Raw genomic sequence first — 20,235 nt, forward strand, 5'->3', positions numbered from 1 at the left:
AGCTCTTCAATCATTTGCATCCTTGTGCTCTCAATTTCTGCCAGCCTGTCAATACTCAGGAACTGCCATGTAGCCAATGCAGCTTTCAGCTCAGGTTTCTGATTTCCTGATATTCCTTTTGTGAAATATGAAAAAAGGGTTTTCTCTTCGTACTGAGAAGAAGAAGAAAGTTTATTTTGGAAGAGGTAATCTATTGTTATGTTTTGGATTTCTGTATTTGTCACAGACGTTTGCAGACTGGCAGAATTTAAAAAGAAACCACAGTACACAAAATGTTTTGCATATTATAACTTAATAAGAACAGAATTTTATGTTAAATGATGAGTATGAAAGAATTACATATAAATCATCATACTTTAAACCAAAAATAAAGATGAAAACAACATTCTAAAACTGTGTATCTAATTATTCTCAGCATTTTGAGGGTGTTGTTCTACATACTCTTTCTCAGCACATCTCCAGAGTCTGTGGGGCATGTCTTTTCTCCCTGCAGTGTGTACAGCACCTCACATGACAAAGTGTAACAACTGGGTGATTTTCTCAAAAGCTGCTTGTGTGGATATGTGCAGATTTGCAATATCAGAGAACCACAAAACCACAAAGGGATTTAGAGCTATTTTTACTTTTAGAGGAAAGTCACAGTTTAAAGTGTGATAAGGAAATTATATTCCTTTGCTTAAGGACAGGAGAGCTCTGTGTGCCCTCCAGGCTTGCTGAAATGCTGAATACCAGCAGTTTCCAATTATGTTGGCTGCTCTCTGGATGTTCTGTGGTACTGAAAACCACTTTTAAAAGGTTCAAACATTGATAAAGATGACTAAATTTGCTTACCTATCCTTGCAATTTTTTTTTGATACAGGTGTCTAAATCCAGACTCCCAAAGGAGACAAGGCAGTGTCTTTGTCTGCCTTTAAGAATTTGCACTTTATATTGTTCGTTTCTCCCTCAGTGTCCCCACCTGAAAACAAGGTTGGCAATGGGTATGTTTGTGACAAGGTAGGACTTGTTAATTAGTGACTGCAAAGCACAGGGAACGACTGAGATGGAAAGCCCTGAGAAAAATATTTATTATGGGTGCAGTTTTATTAATTCAGACTCTGCAGACCTCACAATACTTTCTGAAGGCAGCAGCTCTGCTGACTGGGCTGGGTTGTATTTCTGTTTTGGGTCATAGTGAACCACATGAAAAGAATCATTCTATGTATCATTCTATGTATCTCAGAACCCCTTCTTTATGCAAGAAATTCAAGCATCTTACTTATTTCAACAAAATATATATAAAAAAAAGTAGAATAAGAGATACCAAGGTAATAGAAGAGCAAGAAGCTTTAAACACAAAATAGGATTATTTTTGCACAAAAATGTCTTATTCAATTCAATTGAGTCAATCTTCCCATTCCACACAGCCTACAAAAGAAACCCCAAACACCAGCACTGCAGGGAGGTAATGCTAGATTTTCAGTAGCTAACATGAGTAGTACTCCCATTTTCTGAACTGAAGAGAGGAAGAAGGAAGCAAACCAAACCCCTTAACTGGTTCAGAAAGCTCTGGAACGATCTTCATCTGGTTTCAGAAGAGAGAAAGAAAATTCCCTTCATTTTTGTAACTGTAAGCTCAAAACCCAAGTGAGACAAAAAGAAATGAAAAATTCTATCATGTTACCCTCCCTTCTGTACTTCAGTACTTCAGTCCTGCAATTCAGTACTTCTCCCTTCTGGAAAAAAAGAAGAACCCAAAACAAACCAAGCAATTGAATAAATCATTATTCCTGTCCTAACAGAAGGGGGTCAGAAGAATTAATACTCTTGGAACTCTCTTTAATTATTGCTTTCTGTCTTTATTTCCTTTCCTAAGAACAGATCCATATAAAACCCCATCTCAGAAAAAAGGAGGGTAACTCATACATAAAGCACAGATCAATTATTGGTGTTGTCAGTCAGGACACTCAACAGTTTGCTTAGAACTACCTAAACCAGAAAACAGTGGGTGCAACAAAGACAAGTTTTCAATGCTGCAGTTTAACACTGCCTAAGAGCTGAACAATGAAGGAACCGAGTTCCCCACATTGAGCTTTTGTGTGTTTTGAAATTACCAATGAAATTATATACAATTCCTATTGCTTTCTGCAGGAAAACACTATTTACACATTAAGGACATTGTTTTGCCCAATGCAATATTCTTGCAAAGACCCCAATCAGTGCAGCAATGCTCCTTAGGATCCTGCAATGATTTGTGTTTCAGAAAAGGCTGAGATTGGAGCTTTCCCATCTCACACCCCACCTGCTGGCAGTATCTGCTCTACCTCTTCCTCAAGTCTGGCAGCTTTAGAGCCCCTGAGCTCCCATCACCTGATCTCACAGGAAGGAAATGACTAATTTCGCTCAATGGCCAACTTAGAGCAGGTTGTGCTGCCTCCAACATGCAACAGGCATCCAATCAGCTTTGGTTGTAGCACACACTTTATTGATCATAAACAAAGACAATGGAAAAATCCTCCTCTGCAAATAGCTGAAACTATGTTTTGACAACTGTCAGTTCTCTGTGTGTCACTATTTCCTACAAACAATTAAGCTGCTTCCAGCCCTGGCAGTAACACACTGTTTAAGCACTAGTGAGAAAGGAGCAAATTTTGGAGGTGGATTCATCTCACCATTTTGAATTAGGCATGAATTTAGAATCCAGTTCCTCTTTAGTTAATGGAAAATGCTCTGTTAAAAACTCTTCATTCCACCATTTTATACTTCCACCTTGGAATGGTCTCCAAAGATTAGCTTCCAGCCACCCCAAATCACTTGGGTTCCCTCTGGGGTCCATGAAGAGAGATTTGTCCACCTGATGCCAATATCTGCACTGGTGATTAGATGGGTATTATTCTGTTTTCACATATTGTTTGAGAATCTGATACCCAGGTTTCAGAAACTGTCATACTGCCATCACTGAATGCTAATATGTGTAAAAGTAAATGAGAAATGAGAGATATGAACAATAAGAGATGCAGAAAAAAAAAATGTGAAGAGGGGAGAGAGATGAGAATTGAGGGTGAAAAATGATGAGGTTAGGGGAAAAGGAAGTACTAAGTAGGGAACAGGAAAAGAAAAAGAAAGAGGAACTCAACAGAATGAAAGTAAGGGACTAAAGTGAGACAGAGATGAGAATAGGAAAGGCCTTACTAACGGCAAAGGCAAGAAATGTGGGAATAAATAGGGAAGGACCTGCCAGAGGTCCTGAAACATTAGGAATCAGTGTTACTTCTGAGCATGCAAATCAAGGTAATGGCACAGTAATTAAAATAAATAATTTACCACAGGACTTCAGTGCATCTATTTTAAAGGATTTGCAAAGTAGCAGAGGAGAGCTGAGTGCCTGACATTTAATAAATGCTTTAATCTACACATGCTTCGTCCTGTTCTGCATGGTGATGAGGAGGGCAGCAGAAATCGCTGTGCTAACGTAGTACAAATATGTTTATGTAGCTGCCCTTCTGTTCTGGAGCACCAGCTACTGACACAAGCATTTCCTTTCAACTAATGTGTGCTAAAATCCAAGATCTAAGAAAGAAGCTGCCGAGGCTCATGAGAATGCTGGTCCAACAAAGCCTCAGAAGTCATTACTAGGTCCCAGGTTAATTTTTTCGTTAGACTGACTCACTTTGTTTTTACAATTGCTAATGAGATTCTTGCCAGCACAGGAGGAGGTGGAGGTACAGCAGGGGGCAAGTCCTGTGTGTTTAGGAGGAGCCTTGAATTAAAAATTCAAGTTGCTCAAAGATGCAAATGGTTTGATGACAGTAGGTTAGGTCCCAGTAAATGTGTGCTCGAATTACAAAACCCAGCACATTCTTTGGTGCAGAGAGCCAGTGTTTCTGAGGAACCTCCACAGGCTGAGCTACACAGAAACCTGGTAAGGACAAAGGTTCATTAACTGGTACATATGAAACCTGAACAACCCTGGCACAGAGAGCCTGATTCTTATCAGCGCTGTTAACATTTCACTTCTATTAATACAAGTCACATCAGGAAGGGAGAAAGAATTGTAGCTCTGTTAAACAAAACTCCCACTCACTCTGTTTCTTGAAAAAATTGTCACTTTCTACAAACTCTTACATTACAGAAATTTAAAAAAATATCAGAGAGAAGAACACTTTCCATCTAGTCAGATAATGACCCTCTGTAGGTGATATTCTCATCTCCAGGCAAAGGATAACACAGAACGCATTTGAGGAGAGGACTGCACTCACTTGAACAATCTCCAAATTCAGAAACAACTGACAGTAAATGTATAGGCCATTCTTAAAACAGAAAAGGTCACACTCCATTCTTGAATACTGTCGGATAATCTTACTGTAATTCACCATGGCCCAGGAAAGTTTGAAAATAGTATTTCATATAGCAGGAAAATAGGTAGGAAACATGGTAGGAAAATAGGACATAGACCTATAAGGAGAATCACAGAATCATGGAATCTTCTGAGTTGGAAGGGACCCACAAAGGTCAGCCAGTGCAGCCCCTGGCCCTGCACAGACACCCCAACAATCCCACCCTGTGCACCCCTGAGAGCATTGTCCAAGTGCTCCTGGAGCTCTCACAGCCTTGGGGCTGTGCCCAGTCCCTGGGCAGCCTGATCAGTGCCTGACCAACACCCGGGCAAAGAACCTTTTCCTGATATCCAACCTAAACCTCTCCTGATACAGCTCCAGCAGTTAAAAATCCCACAGCTAGTAAAAACACGTAAAATATAAAGAAAGAATATATAAGAGGCCAACTCTGATAACCTTCCTGTTAAAGTCAACCTTGGCAAACTGCTCCAAACAGATGAAAAATAACCCCCATGCAAACTGTTTACTGTATTACAAGAGCATCATGCACTGATAGTGATAAGAATATTATTTAGTTAAATATCGTAAATACTCTGCAAAGTTGGAATAGTTCCCATCCAGCTCTGTGAAAACTGACCCATTTGTGTTTAGCTTCTAATTCCCAACAATATATCCTCTTGGATCAAAAACTGGCCAGTCTCCTACAGGCGATGACTCCCATGGTTCACACATACATTTTGCTCATTTTATGTAAATGCACAGGTTATGTAGATAGAACACCTTATTAGTTTTTGTGACCTCTTTGTAGCCATTACTTTAAAATAGACTCTAATTTTAAAGAGCAGGCTGCTCTCCTGTAGCTCCACTGCAGCTGGAACAATGTCATACATACCTTACACAACCAACACCTCACTGGAAGAGGTGAGCTCCACTTCTAGCCACAGTCTGCCACAGTCCTGGGTGCTCTGTCCATTGGCCAAATCCTTGCACCTTGCTCAGAGCTGCAGGAACATCTCAGCCAGCAGCACTCAACACGCACAGAGGACAAGTGGATGCCATTTGATGAGAAAAAACCTACAGCCTGGTCTAGGAAGGGCAAACCCTCACCAGGAATCAGAAGGAGCTTGATATTTTACTCCTTGTACATGGAAATGCTTGTGCTTGTTTTATGAATAGATCTTCCCCGCTTGTGCTTTCTGGTCACCTCCTCTTGCTCTGTGCCCTCTCTCTTTTCATCAGTGTTGTGGGACTGTGACATGCAGCTCCGGAAACCTCCACCCACCACCCTCCCTCTCAGACTCACAGCCTATATATAGCAGGCAGAGAGGTGCTGGGGCTGCCTTACTTCCCTTTTCTTCTGAACACAGCTTGTGGGTAACTTTCAAATCTGGCACTGCTGCTGAGGGAAGTCTTAGAGGAAATGCTCTCACAGGCACGGGGAGCTGGGGGCTCTGGATGGAGCAGCAAGGGCCCGAGGAGGACCTCAAACAGCTCCTTTTTACCTGCAGAGATCCCAGCTGGGTTTCCTTAGCCATCCCCTGTCACCAAAGGCCTGCAATTAAGAGCAGGAAAGCAATCTCTGGAGAACAGAGAGACAATTCTCTCTCTGTCTTGCAGAAGAGCTCCTGTGAGTCACTTCTGTAACAATCTAAAGGAAAAATGGTCTGTTTGTACATTGTCTGTCCATTATTTCTGTAGTGGTAATGTCTCCATGACCTTGTCTTGCTGTCTTGGGGAAGAGATAATGCCAAATACTTGGCAATTCTATATTTTCTATGTTCAAAGCACTGCAAGGAGGAATTAAGCATCTTCCGTTGCTCTCTCCATAACTAAGCCCATTGCTCTGATGATAGGGAATAAAATACTCTAAAGCTTTCATGTGGAAAATTTATCCCCAAAGAATTAACTAACCATGGGAAGAGACTAAACTCTGGTCTCATCAGGAAACTCTGGCTAGTTCAGTTCATGGTTAATGTATATTTTATTTTTTTTAAAGACCAAAGAAACAAAATACTAAAATATCAATAAACGTGACTATTTGTCTTCACCTGGTCTTCACCTGGTTCTTTACCATGAGTCAAAGTAAAAAGAAGTATGAGAATTGTATTGAATTCCCTGCTGACTGTGGAAATAAATATTTGTGAAAATAACTACTATAAAGTGATGTCAGAATTACAATCCATTTGTCAGCATCCCAGCCTTTAAGGACAGGCAGCTGCTGTTAAAACATCTACAAAAACTACTACAAAAGCAAGATTTGCAGGATTATTTGCACCCAAACCCTGATTTTCAGATGTTTAACAGTAAAAAGTGTGGTAACCAACTCAAAATCAGGGGAAGTTTGTTTTATTCTTCTAACTTATGCCTTGAAGCACAACAATTCCCTAGCACAGGCTGACAGCAAAATCATTTGCACAACGTGCAGAAAAGGCTGTGTTTAAAATGCAGTGCTGGATTTGTGGCTGAGGTGAGGTTACACACAAGATGAGCACAAGCAAACGGCTCCCACATGTGAGGATTGATTTCCCCTATTTCTCATTCCTGCTCCAGGGCACAGCATGTAATTAGGGTCAAATTTTCTAAGAGCACAGGTGGTATTTAGGCATCAAAACAAACGGCCAGATTTTTGCCAGCCTTGCCTTGCAGTGTGGGATAAGGTGGTGTTATGAATCACAGGGCTGCTGAGCATTAAGCACTTTTTAAAATCAGGGCTTCTGTACACATTTAAATTAAAGTTGAGCGCTTTCAAAAATCTCACAACTGGAACATTCTTCAGATTCTAGGTATGGAAAAATTGGCCTTTAAAGCTTTGTGAGGTGCTAATTTTTACATGAATAGGGAACTGCTCCTTATAGCACCTATAAATCTGGCTGGCAGCAGTATTTAAATAGTTCTGGCTCTCTAGTGTTGTATAAACTCCGCAGCAGTGCACATTCCATGGGGAAGAGGGCAGATGCTCTGTGCCAGTGCTTACCTGTGATAATTCTAAGCAGTGAAATAAATATTTTGCTAGCTAACAGGTGATGACAAATACTGCAGATGCATCAATCTCTTTCCAGCATATTGTCTCCAGCCACAACTGAGATTTTAAGAATTAAAAGGAATTTTAAGCTTTGAACCCGCCAAGATATAATAAAATAAGGGTTCTTTCTACACTACTTTCTATGAGGAACCAAAACAAATTTATTTTTCTTATGCTCAAAAGCTAATACAGTGTAGAAACTGTATGAAGTTTTAGATTAGACTCTCCTTTCATCATTAGTTGCTCTATTTATCTTTTTTTTTTCAAAGCCGGTGAGTTCAGCCTTGCAGAATCCATGCTGCTGACTCAGCTAACTGAGCCAAAACTCATAAAAATCTATTTTAAAAAGGTCCAATGATTTTATTTTCTAATCGTAAATATGAAATTTAATTAGCATCTCATTGCTAACGAAGTCACCATGGAAGACAAGACTGAGGAATTAGGCACAGGAGTGAAACATCAAGCATAAGACAAAGCAACTGTTATACAGGAGCCAGTTTAACTCCTGCTTTTCTCCACTCATGTTTCAGATTTTTAAAGAATGACGGGCTGTTTCCTCAGGTTTCCTTCTCTGACACCAAGGAAGGTTATGTAGATAGTTTATATAGATAGAACAGGTTAAAAGCAGTTTAAGTCCTGCTTTTCTCCACTCATGTTTCAGATGTTTTAGGAACGATGGGCTGTTTTCACAGGTTTCCTTCTCTGACAGCAAGGCCCTTCTAGCCTCTCTGTGGCAGTAATTAGTCCATCATGATAGCCCATCATGCGAAATACCAAATAACAACAGATAAGGTTCACTCTGGATTAGGAAAGGAAGCAAGGCAGAGCAAGTTGGATCTGAATTCAAAATCCTGTTTTGTCATAAGCTACTCAGGTCAGCAAGTGTTTCAATTCCTGTAAAAGCAATAGACTCATCAAATGAGAACTCTCATTATTCTCTAGGGTACTGCAAACATCAGAAAGATTAAAGGAATGTTTTTAAATTAAGCATATGGAGAATTTAAAAAGCCTCTTCACGTAGGAATGTGCCCAGCCTTTTCATTATTAGCAATTTTAGAAGCTGTGTCCCAGGCTGCCATCAGCACTGAGGTCGGCATTATTGGGTGGAATTCTGTCAACTGGGAGCATCCTCTGCCACCTTCTCCCTGAGCTCTTGAGAGGTCAGGAGCTCTTGCTGTGGCTTCACCCTCCCAGGTGGGCAGGAGGGAGTTCCACAAGTGCCAGTCCCTGCAGAGCAGCACAGCCACTTGAGCTGAGGGCAGGGACAGGTGCCCTCCTGGTGCCCGCTCGGTGCCTCGGCGTGGGAGCACAGAGCACAGAACATCCCAGGAGAGGGGACAGCGTGGGCAAGTGCTGTGGGACAGCTCTGCGAGGGCTGGGGAACTGCCCTAACCACAGAGCTGTGTGTGCTTTCTCCCCACACTCACACTGAAATTGCTCACAGCACTCAGTGTGGGAGGAAGTGTTTACAGGACCTTTCCTGAGAGCGACTAATCATTAATAATTCCTGGATTGCTAGAAGAGCTTCAGCAGTAACTCTGTGAGTGGGCAAGCCCCTTGGGTGCTCTCAATGACAACATTCTACATTCTCTAGGGTAAAAGGCAGTTTATTAGCGGTGGTCCTGGGTACTTATATACATCAGGACAGTTTCATATCACAGCTATATGATCAGTCACTTGCAATAGCAAAGAGCCACACCCAGACATGCTATCACCAAGAGTGACTGGGGTAACACTGCCCATTGTATCAGCAGTGCTGGTGCCGAGGTGAAGGGTGGGGTTGAGGTGAACTGAGCAAGGACCAACAGCTTTCTTCAAACAACTGATGCACAGTCCCTGCCATCTTCAGTGGAGTGGTGATGGAAGTCTCTTTAAATAATGCTTATCCCAGTTCAAAATCCTGAAATAAGTCTGTTTCTTTCTAGTATTTATGATGCCACTTATTCTAGCAAGGAAAAAAGAGGGAAGTAAACTTTCTCACTCCACATTTAGAGAGTCTGAAATAGATAATTCTGGTAAAGTGTATTTTTAAAGAACAAGGCAAGTTTAAAGCAATCGCCATATGCTCCTTTTGGATTCTTATATGCAAACTTTTAGCACTTAGCCAAAAATGTTGCTGTTCCTTTTCAGGATGGAATGGTCCAGCTGGTGGCTCAGAATCCACATTCAACTCACTCATTTTTCCCACTCTGGGGGAAAGAAGGATTGCTGGTTTGGGCAGCAGAAGTTGTTCTGTTTCTCTTGGGCTTGTGTAAGGCCAAATTCAAGGTAGAGCAAATTTCTGGTCTGAGGTTACAGAGTTCGCTGCCTTCGTGTGAGGGGAGATGAGAGGTGGGCAGGAACCACTTCTAGACCCAGACAACACATTGCAGAATGCCAGGATGTGGCATTGCCCAGCCCACAGAAGCTGATGCTCTGAGCTGGCACTGCCACCCAGCACAGCAGCCTGAACAACCTGGATTACTACAGCCAGCTGTGCGTGTGAAACATTCTCCACAGGAGAAAAGAACTGGAAGAATGTCCCAAATGAAAATCTGACTTTGTTTAGAGAGTTTAGAGCTTGCTAAAGCACAATAGCCCGTCTCTGTTTTCAGGCAGCTTTTTCATTTGCTGTGCTTTGTGCATTGCTTCACCTCCCTCTGTCACAAACTGGAGGTGAGTGATGCTTTCAGCTCTAAAGTCTGCTGGACAGAGAGGAGTTTGTCAGATGCCTTCTCTCATTTGATGGGACTCCCATGTATGGGCTGGGAATCAGGAGGAGAAAAGAAGATATTAAATAAGACAAGTGAGGGGAGTCAGACTAACAGGTCAGGCTAAGGGGAGGGAGAACTTGGGATGTTCTGTGAGGACCAAAGGAGCAGTAATAAACCACCTTCTGCCTTTTCTCATACTCTTTCCTCACCATATTTAGATGTTCAAATAATAATTTCTACTGTTCAGTCCCTTTGTGCAGACTCTACTTGAAGTGCTGATGGCATTGGCTATTTAACAGCCAAAATTTCTAAATGCATTTGAGATTTCTAATACTATCCTGCTCAAGCAGCTTTGGATTTCTGCACTATTATCATGTTGCAATGAGTTTACATTTTTCTGCATTGCAGCACATACTACAAGGTATGTGTAACAGCTTGTCACTGAATCCACTGACTTCAAAGGGGCATTCAAATTCGGATCACTTCTGCCTCAAACCAAGCATTTTCTAGTTCCTTGCAGGTGGAATATTCTTCCTGATATTGTATTCTCACATAGCTTCTAAGGCCAGTCTGGAGCCAGCCCTGCTCTCCCAGGTGTGCAGCCTTGCTGGGCAGTGATTCAGTGAAGGTGCTGCTGTCAATAGTGTTTAATCCAGCAAAACTGCCTGGATGCTGCTCTCAGTATGGATATGGATGAGACACAAAAACACCATTCTGCAGTGTAACACTCCATATAAAAATATTCAAGTATCACTTTTCCTTCAGGCCACAGACTTGCGGATAGATTCAGCCCTTCCAGCCTTTTGGGAAATGTAAAATTCCTTCACTTTTTTTGAACAACTGAAGCAAGAGGAAAACACATTGTTTTTGATCCTGACACAAAAGTTTAAACATTTTTTTGTTTCATACTACCCTGGTATCTTTCATGGCATAAATTGCAAAAAAAGAGAGAATAAAAGACAGAAGGAAATGAAACCTTCTAAAATAAAATTTGCCATTCTTGGGTCTTTCTCAAAAATATGTAACTGGAAATATAGGAATATGTTACTGGAAGCATGAAGCCCACACAAAAGATTCTTAAATAATTAAATTTTGGGACTTATCCTGACTTCCTTTGGCAGGAGCTTTGAAGGAGGACTAGCAGTGTAGTAGCAGGGAAGAATCTTACCTTCAGCTTGGTTTTTTTTTTTCCCCTCAGGAAAAAATAAGCTCAGCAATAATAACGAAGGTGGGGAAAATTGATGGAATTTTCTATTTTCAGTCACTGCAAATCATTAGTGAGAAGAGTTTGATGATCTCACTAACTACCTCATTATAAACTACAAAAACCATATGGAATGTAAACTACCTTCGCATGGTGCTCAGAGACATGATTTAGTGCTGCACTTGGCAGTGCTGGGTTAACAGTTGGACTCAATAACCTTAAAGGTCTTTTCCAACCTATATAATTCTGTGCTTCAGAAAAAGCCAAGCAGTGAGATGCAGGAAGCAGATGCTGGATAGACACTGTGACTTGTTCTTGTGAAAGACTGGGATGCACCAGTAGACTTTGCAGAGGATCCACATGGAAGTGCCATCACGGAGGAAAGGTTCCTTTAAACAGACTCTATGCAATGGACCAGTTTGGGCAGAGAGTAGTGTAGGTCACTGGTATTTGAATTGAGTTGTTAAAAGCCAAAAGCCCTCATATGATCTTACAAATGTCATAATTTTTCAATTCATGATCAAAGTTTCAATCACCATTTTCACTGTACTTTGGAAATGTACTTGGTTTAAAAAGACTTGAAACACTCTTTGGGTGTTTTCCCAGTTTCATCAGGATTCAGAATCCCCAAAGGGAAATATTTGATAGCTGACTTTATTAGTGTTTCAAATGTTGGAGGAACTTATTTTTGTGCTCAAATATATTAAATGCATGTAACAACTTATTAAGTACACTCAGATTGATTTCAAGTATGGGCACAGCCAGATTTGAGATGTTTCTACAAGTTTAGAGCTATAAAAATGAAGTGGAAACAATTCTTCAGCTGCTAATGACAACCATATATGTACTGCTACCATACAGCTTCTTCTGCATGCAGATGGAAAAAAAAATCCTTATCGCACTTTAAACAGAAAACGTATGCTACATTTGGTCTTCAGCATCTCAATTACAACCTGAGGAAAATTTTCCAGCAAACACCCAGTGCTCAGAGGGCCAGTTGGAATCCTTTCCTTGGCTACACTGAAGCTGATTCCTCCCCTGAACTCCAAAAACCAGGGCTGACTTGGGCAAATTCCAAGTACCTCTGTGTAAGGCCAAGCTGGCCTCAGGGACCAGAACAAACACATCCCTAAATGCAACACCAAGTTACTTCACACCGAGAAATTCACTGAGGCAACAATTACTACAAATAATATCACACACACACAGCTGTATCTACATTTATACTTTTGACAAAACCAGAATGTTACAGCATTTCATTTGACATTTCTGATAGATTTCCAGTGAGATTTGACAAATTTCTCTCTCCTTTTGAGTTGCTAAACAGATTCACTGAAGTAGACAGCATTAGAAAGTAATCACCCATCCAGCCCTGAAGATAAAATAGGTTTTGCAGGACTAAAGTAACAGAAATATTCTCTTCACTACATGTTCAGCACTGGGAGCAGACAAGGAACAACATGTTGCCAGTTTTGGGTGCTGTTAGTAATGTGTGCTTGCTTTTTGTATATGAGAGCACAAAGTTCTTACCTCTGGAAGAGTTTTTACAGTGACTTCTGTGAGCCAGAGAGAAGTCGTTGACATAGAAACCAAGAAAGAAAGAAGGATAAATAAGAGAAACCTGTAACTGCCTATTCCAATAAGCACTTTGTCTCTTGTGACCAGTGAGTATAGTGTAAACTTATGAGTTTTGTAAGAATGTATAACAAACATGCATGCTATAATAAAGAGTTTGAAGCCTTCTGAAAATGGAGTGTGTTGCTCTGTGTTGTCTCCATCTCAACTACAAGACTTATCCACTGATAAAATGTTACATGCAGGTCACTAAGCTTGGGAGTTCATGGTATTCATAAACTATCACCCTTCCTAGAGCCCAAATATTTGGCAGAAGGTTATGAAGGGCGGTGTTTGAAATCAAACTTCAGAGGAGATTGTGCTTAACTCAAGTCAGTGAGCAAACCTCAGCCAAGGGAATCCACTGCCCAGAGCTGGGACACTCCGTGACAGGGAATCTGGCAGAGCTGCTGTTCTGTCTAACTGCACTTTAAACAGCCTGGCACTGCATTCTCCTCTTGCCTGAGAGGAGCAGAAGTTTGAGGGTGATAGAGGGAGAGGATACAGACTGAAGCAGCAGAGACAACGAAGCTTTTATCACTCATTGGATGTGTGCCACAGACACCAATTATATACATTTGACAGCAACCATTATAATTCCAGAGTCCTTGAACAAATCACAAGCAGAAAGGTTACCTTCTGAAAATGTTCATTGCCATTAAATAAGTGACCCAGACTAGAGGATGAAGGCAGCACTTAAGAAAAAATTTGGGGGAAGGGTAGAGATGGAGAATATTATTACATGTAGGCCTGTAAAACCCCATCATTTGTTCTGAAAAAGGAATTGCAGATTCACTGCAGATACTGGATTCACAGCAAAGCAGCGTTCTGCAAGTGCAAATCCTACAGACAGCAGTGGTAAAACAGACAAGAGACAAAGAATTTTTCTCTCATATCAGTAGTGAGACCAAACTTGGTGGGGTTTATGGTTTTACCCTTCAGTTTGAAAATCACAAGGCATACTTCCATATTTCTTTTTAAGTTTAGATTGCTGTGGAGGCTACTGCCAAAGAAAGCTGCCACAGGTCAAACTCCACCATCAGTTACACAACTTAATGACCATATCTAAGTGTAAGATTAATATTTCATGAAAGATGCATTTCAATATCAAAGAGAGAGTTAAGCCATCTGCTAACAAGAGGGTAGCTAAGGATCTCTATAAATTTCATCTTCTGTGATGAAATTTACATTTCCATATATCTATCAGATGAAAACTTTTACCAAGAAACTGTACAGAAACCAAGGTCATTTGGTGTATGGCATTCTGGTATCTTCAGCATATCCAGTTATTTGGGATTCCTCCTTCTAGAGAAGGTCCAAATTGACTTTAATTGTAAAAGATACAGGCAGTCAGATGGCTCTCCCTTCTCCCACACTGAAAGTTTATTAAGAAAGTTTATCATTAAAGTTTATTGAACTCTTAATTAAGAGTTAAATCTAATTGGAAGTAACTATTTGCATAAGAACAGGGAGTAAAACGCGTGATTCTGAATTTCTGTTCTGGGGTTGGCTGTCTTGATACAGAAATTTACTAAGGAGGATAGAAAGTTTTCAGGCTCTTTCCTGCTGAAATTTCTCCTCTGCCAGACACATTATTGAAGAAACTGGACACAGACACACACAAAAATAAAATTTCTGTCTCCAGGTCCCCTTGCAAAAATCACAACACACCTTTGACATTGTCCATTTTAGCTCAACACAAGGAAACAATGTGATGCAAAAGAAAAAGGAGGGGGAGAGAGAGTAGAAACATTGTCCCAGCCAATTTATTCATGGGAGGCTTTACAAAAAGAACCAGTGGTTCTTTTTGTAAAGGAATAAATATAGGGACAAAAAATACTGATGAAATAAAGGACAACATCCTAAAGTTTTGTCAAATGACTCAAAGGAATATAAATGCTGTTCCCATCACAAGATGAGTTGCAACAGAATAAGAAAGAGTCATATTAGACCTGAATGTATAAAATTAGCATCTCGTATTTTATTGTTCTAGGCTTGTGGACTTTTTGCAAGATCCAAAAGGCAAAGATATTTTAATGTACCTCTTTCTGTATTCAGAAGAGAATGCTCACAGCTCAAAGGCCACAGTTTTCTAGCTCTGAATCAGAAAGGATATTTTATAATTGCAAACATAAAAATTTAAGCTCCTTTCACTCATAAGGAGATGGACAATTTGAGAGAGCCAGACAGATTGCTAAGAGAATTCTCCCACATAATAATTCTCTTATTAATTCAGCTGAGTTTAATAAGTGAAACTTATTCAGTTCCCAAAAGACCACACGAGAACATCTCTAGAAATAAATCTTCAGTCTCAATAGTCCTGCTCAAGAAGGTGAGGCTAAAAAGCTTCATCAAAGATATGCACTTATTTGTCATATCTGATTCAAAGCATACAAATTTAAGCAAGGAATAACACCAGATATTGTCCTTGGATGCAGTTTTTAGCTATGTCTGATCTTGGTGACTCACCAGTATGTCTGGTATAAAAGACATGAGCTGTTTCCAGATCCTAGGAGCAAAGTTACTGCCACTACAGCATTGGAGATGAGAACTTCTACCTTTGGGACTTGGAATCCCATAGGAATCAAAAGGACAAAAACTATGCGAGTGTCAGATAATAAATTCTGCCATGGGACAGGAATTGCAGAAGTTTATTCAGTTTAGTAAAAAGATTAACCAACAACTAGAAGTATTTTTTTACATTTTTCAAAAGGCATTTTGCAATGTGCTCTCCCTCCCATTTTTTCATCTACCTTCAGTTGTCACTAAGCTCTTTCTCTGCTCAGGTTGCATATTCTGCAGAGGAAAGAGGAGCTGAGAGACTGCAATACTTCCTCTGGTTCCCCCGCAGGCTGGCAGAGGGATCCTAAGGCAGCAGTGCAAGCCCAGCAGCATCAGCAGTTCCTCCTAGTTTGAATGCAATATAAAGATAAAAACAGATAGAGAAACCTGGTGGAGAGTTGTGGTAAGAAGGTAGGAAGGAGTGGGATGGCAGAAAGAGAAGGGACAGAATACACAAAGTCAGGGCAGGCTCTATTTGAGAGTGGAGAGGAAGACAAAGGGGTTACAGGTGCTAGAAAATGCTGTTTGTAAGACAGAAACAGAGAGACAGGATGACAGTGGTTATTTGCTGTGAATGACTAAATATGAGTCTGAGCATTGGAAGGAAGCTATGCAAGTGTAAAAGTCTCCTATTTTGGAATGCATCCCCAAAACTGTAAATATGCAAATCCTGAACACGTCCGTGGAAGGGAATGACCGGACTAAGAGGAGCGAGGACAGGCCAGTGGAGAGGCGAGAGCTCTCACAAAAGGCTCTTTCCAGGGCAGCAAACACAGGAGAGAGGGGATGGAGCAGGAACTAGGAGTGCATGTGTGAAGCTGGAGGAACAACGGGAAAGGGGAACACAGGAACAAGAAGGAACTGACAGAGGGGAGGGAAGGAGAGATTAAGAACTTGAGGGAGGATGTACAGTCTATTGCACAGGCATGAAAGAAGGCAGAGGGAAAGGAAAGGAATGAAGAAGGGAAATATTTGTCACACAGAAAATACTCTTGATGGCATAAAAAGGCATAAAAAGATGCTGAAAAAGATAAGAAACAGAGAGGGTTGAGAAAAGAAAAAGGGAAGTGAGAAGAACAAATAAAAAGAGGAAGAAAACCAAATAATAAAGATTTTACTTGTTAGCAGAAAGCATAAATCTCAGTGAAGAGATTTAAAGAAAGGGCTAGAGTACAACACACTATGGGTAGAACCAGAAATACCCTGGAGACCAGCACTGATGATCATCTCCCCTCTCCAGACCTCCATATCAACACAGTTTCCCAGTGCACGTTTGCACCTCCCTCAAGCCTGGGCTCCAAAGATCGACACACGCTGAGTACCAGACCCAGTGATGGCAAGGAAAGCACAAATGGAACAATTTTCAGAGAACCCTTTGAATATCAACACGAAAAAGGTGAAAGTGGAACTTTCAGTGATCCGAGCTGTGTAGGCAGCAGGGAGGTGAGCTGCTCTGCCAGCTGCTCTCCTTACCTTGGGTGCCCATGAGTGACCGGCTGTGGGGCTGCAGCTGCTGCAGGCTGCACTCTCTACGTCGCCTCCATGCAATAGTCTGTGTCTCTCCAGGAGTCCTGGAGAGGTTATTCGTGCTCTACAGCTGTTGAAAAGTAAAGGAAACACAAGGAGTAAAAAACTCCCTGGCCCCCAAAGTACAAAAGTCTCGGGAGAATCAGGAATGAAGGAGGCTGGGGCACTGGTGTCAGAATGAGCAAAGAGCCACACACAAAGTAAGAAAAAGTGTGTCAGAGGCTGGGAGGGGCGGAGAAGGAAAATGCAAAGATCTGACAGGAAACCAGACTATAAATCTGCTGCAGGTTGAAAAAACACATTTCTGCTCCCCAGCAATAGGGCCCGTTTGCAAATGACTCTGCAGGCAGGTGACAGCAGAGCCCTGTGGCACCAGGCAAGCAAATCAGGAGGCACTGCTGCCCCTTTCCCAGGAAGAGCAGTGGGCAGAGGTGGCAGCACAAACGCCCGGCTCAGGCACAAGAAGCAGCCTGTCTCCACTGCCTCACTTCAGCTCCACACACTTCCAGGGCATGTTTTCTTTAGGCTCAAGGGGATGTGCTTAATGCCAGCCTGGCTGGTGCTGTGCCTCTCCCAGCACAGAGCAGCAGCCCTGGTGTCTCAGGGCACTTGCTGGTAGAAAGCAGGTGGGAGAGAAAAAAGAATGAAGGAACTGAAGAAAACAGAGTTTCAAGAACAACAGTTCCAGGCAGAAGGAGTTCTGGGTTTTCCCAAGGTATCAAAGGTTTTTCATTAAGGCATCTAGATTATTAATAGCTTATTTTGCTAAAAAGGTAGTCAACAAGGTTTGCTTTATGCATCAAATTATTTTACAGTTGAAATGAACAACATGTTTTCCAAAGGCAGTCTTTGCTGACACAAAGAAGCTGCAGTAGCTTGTATTGCTTCAATGGGATTCCAGCCTTAAGGCCAACATGCAAACCCAGCCCCTGGTGGGTCTCACAGAGGACATTTACCTCTTGGTGCAACCAGGAGCCTCCCTGCAGCCAAACCCACCAGAGCAGTCACCCAGTCCCTGCCCTTGCTGTTCTCTGGGTCCTGCAGGACCAGGAGTCACCATCACTTCTAGAAACATCTTGCAGTGCTCTGCCACCCTGCTGAGGGATCCTGAGCCTGAACCCCTTGCGTGGTGTGCTGGTTCTTGTACAAGGCACAGGTACAGCTCTACTGCTCACACCTGAGGTTTTACCTCTACACTGGGCACATGGACACAGGCGAAGCTCCCTGGAGTCAGGTCCTGGATGTGTGAGGGACAGAGAGAAGAACTTTTAAAGTAAGGATGAGTGTAACAAGGAAGCCAGTGTGCAAGGGTGACTGCAAATGTCACCAGTCCAGCTGTAAACACATCAAATTACAGGAACAATAACGGGGGTTTGAGCAGAGTCACCTACAGGTTTTGCTGTCTGGAGCACCTTCTGTTCCCTCATGATTTTTGCAAGGTTCAGTTTTTCTTTGAGGGTGACTAGAGAAAAACAACTATGTATATATGGGCATGGGCATGTGTTTATTTCCTTAGAGAAAATAACAAAAATAAAATCAGAAACACTAGAAAAATAAGCATAAGCGACATATGATAGATAATAATGTGTGTAGGGGGAAAGCATGATGACAGTAGTGGAGGGAGAAAATAAGAAAGGAAAAAGTATTTGGTAGAGAATAAAGAAAACCATAACAAATGGAAAGTAAGTACAAAAGAACAGTGGAAAAACTGTCAAAGGATAGAGCGGTGTCAAAGAGCAGAATAGAGGAAGTGAGGCGATACAGTGAAAAGAAGAAATATAAAGAAAATAGAGAAAACACATGGCTCAAAGTCTTGCTGCAATAGCACATAAACTGCTCTTACCAAACTGAAAATCTGAAGCCTGCAAAAACTGCAAGGGTGCTCTGCTCCAATCCTCCCTTATTTTTTATCTAATTTCACATGTTTGTAACTGTACCTGGACTGGTGAGGGTCAAAGTTTATCCATTAGGATTATTCAGAAAGGGATTCTGGAAGCAATTCCAGTTCTCTATATCAAGAGCTCAAAGATAAAGGAAGGCAGGAATTTCTGTCTCCTGCTGAGCAATAGCAGAACTTGCTACTCCCTTACCAATTTTTATTCCAGTGAGGACTATATCTTGATGTGTTACTTATATTCTTCTGCAGCTTTACCAAAATTCAGTGCTTGGAACACACTTGGAGCTGCATGTGACAAGGTGCAGGAAAACCTCCTGCCTTGAGCAGCCAAAAATCTCCCCATGCAATAACTGCACAGGTGAGGTTCTACAGTTTCTGACCAGGGGAAAGTCTGTGAAACTTTGGGTGAAAACTGTGAAATAGAGCTATAAGAATCATGGCCTACAATTCTTCCATCAAAACCAATACAAAACACTTTTGAGTTGAGCTTTCTGCTGCTTTCACAGAGGAAGCTGATTTGTGCATGCAACAGAGGAACCATTTTAAGCACAACCAGAGAAACTAACTCTGCTGGCAGGAGGCTTTGTGGCTTCACTTCAATTTTAAAATCACAGATCTTCCACATATAGTTCCTAACCTGAAAGGAAAAACATGCTAAAAATTCAAATCAAAACTCACAAAGTCGCATTACAGCTTTCTCCTTCTGTCCTTGATTTCTTCAGCAAACGGTATCAGGCCGCACACTCTGAAACTGCCCTACAGAGCCAAGAAAGGGGTTAGGTATCATTTGTTCCTGTTCCTGCTTTTGCTTTGTTTAATGCTGTAGATTACAAACAGATCAAAAACTACAGTAACTGTTTTAAAGAAGATGCCACATTTCCCCATGTTTAAAGTGACACCATAGAGATGAAGCAATTATCCAGCAAAGCCTGAGCAGCTTTAAGGAATCTATCACAGAAATCAAAGAACCTAAAATTCTCATAGTCATAAAGGATTTACTGGCAAACTGAGATTAGCTGAGCAGGATACAGTCATCAATCACAAAGCCACATATAACTGAATATCAACTCTCTTTTAAAAGAATTTACAATCTTAATCCCAGTTTTCAGGTGTAAAAAATTCCCTCAAGCTATAAAAAAGTGTTATAGGGAGGCTGCAGTTCCTTGAGGCTGGCAGACTGAAGTTATGTGTTTCACACAATGTAAGTGTAGAAAATAATTATGTTCTATTAACCAGGCAGCCAGAAAACATGAAAAACTTCTGGTGCATCACATAAAATACAGCAAAAAGCTGCAGAGTTTGAACCAGGGGCTTTCCTGGCTCAAATGAAGGGTCTAGGAACCTGAATGGTAGAGTTCTAAGCAAGAAATATTCCTTTTCTATTTTTATTTTTTGGGGTG

At 41.3% G+C, this 20,235-nt stretch overlaps 1 protein-coding gene across 2 annotated transcripts in view; it reads right to left on the minus strand.

The window, feature by feature from the left end:
• Positions 1 to 17,127, minus strand: part of CARD11 (caspase recruitment domain family member 11) — a 44,694-nt gene extending 27,567 nt beyond the window's left edge. Inside the window, exon 1 of one of the 2 annotated variants that reach the window (XM_030284788.4) lies at positions 16,885 to 17,127. In XM_030284788.4, the coding sequence (XP_030140648.4) occupies positions 16,885 to 16,897 (13 nt within the window). In that variant the 5' untranslated portion in view covers positions 16,898 to 17,127. Of the gene's footprint in view, positions 1 to 5,208; positions 5,535 to 16,884 lie in introns of those variants that run through there. The other variant, XM_030284789.4, reaches the window with a different exon arrangement.
• Positions 17,128 to 20,235: the final 3,108 nt, after the last annotated feature.

The sequence above is a fragment of the Taeniopygia guttata genome, chromosome 14 (genome assembly GCF_048771995.1).
Source record: "Taeniopygia guttata chromosome 14, bTaeGut7.mat, whole genome shotgun sequence".
Lineage (NCBI taxonomy): Eukaryota > Metazoa > Chordata > Aves > Passeriformes > Estrildidae > Taeniopygia > Taeniopygia guttata.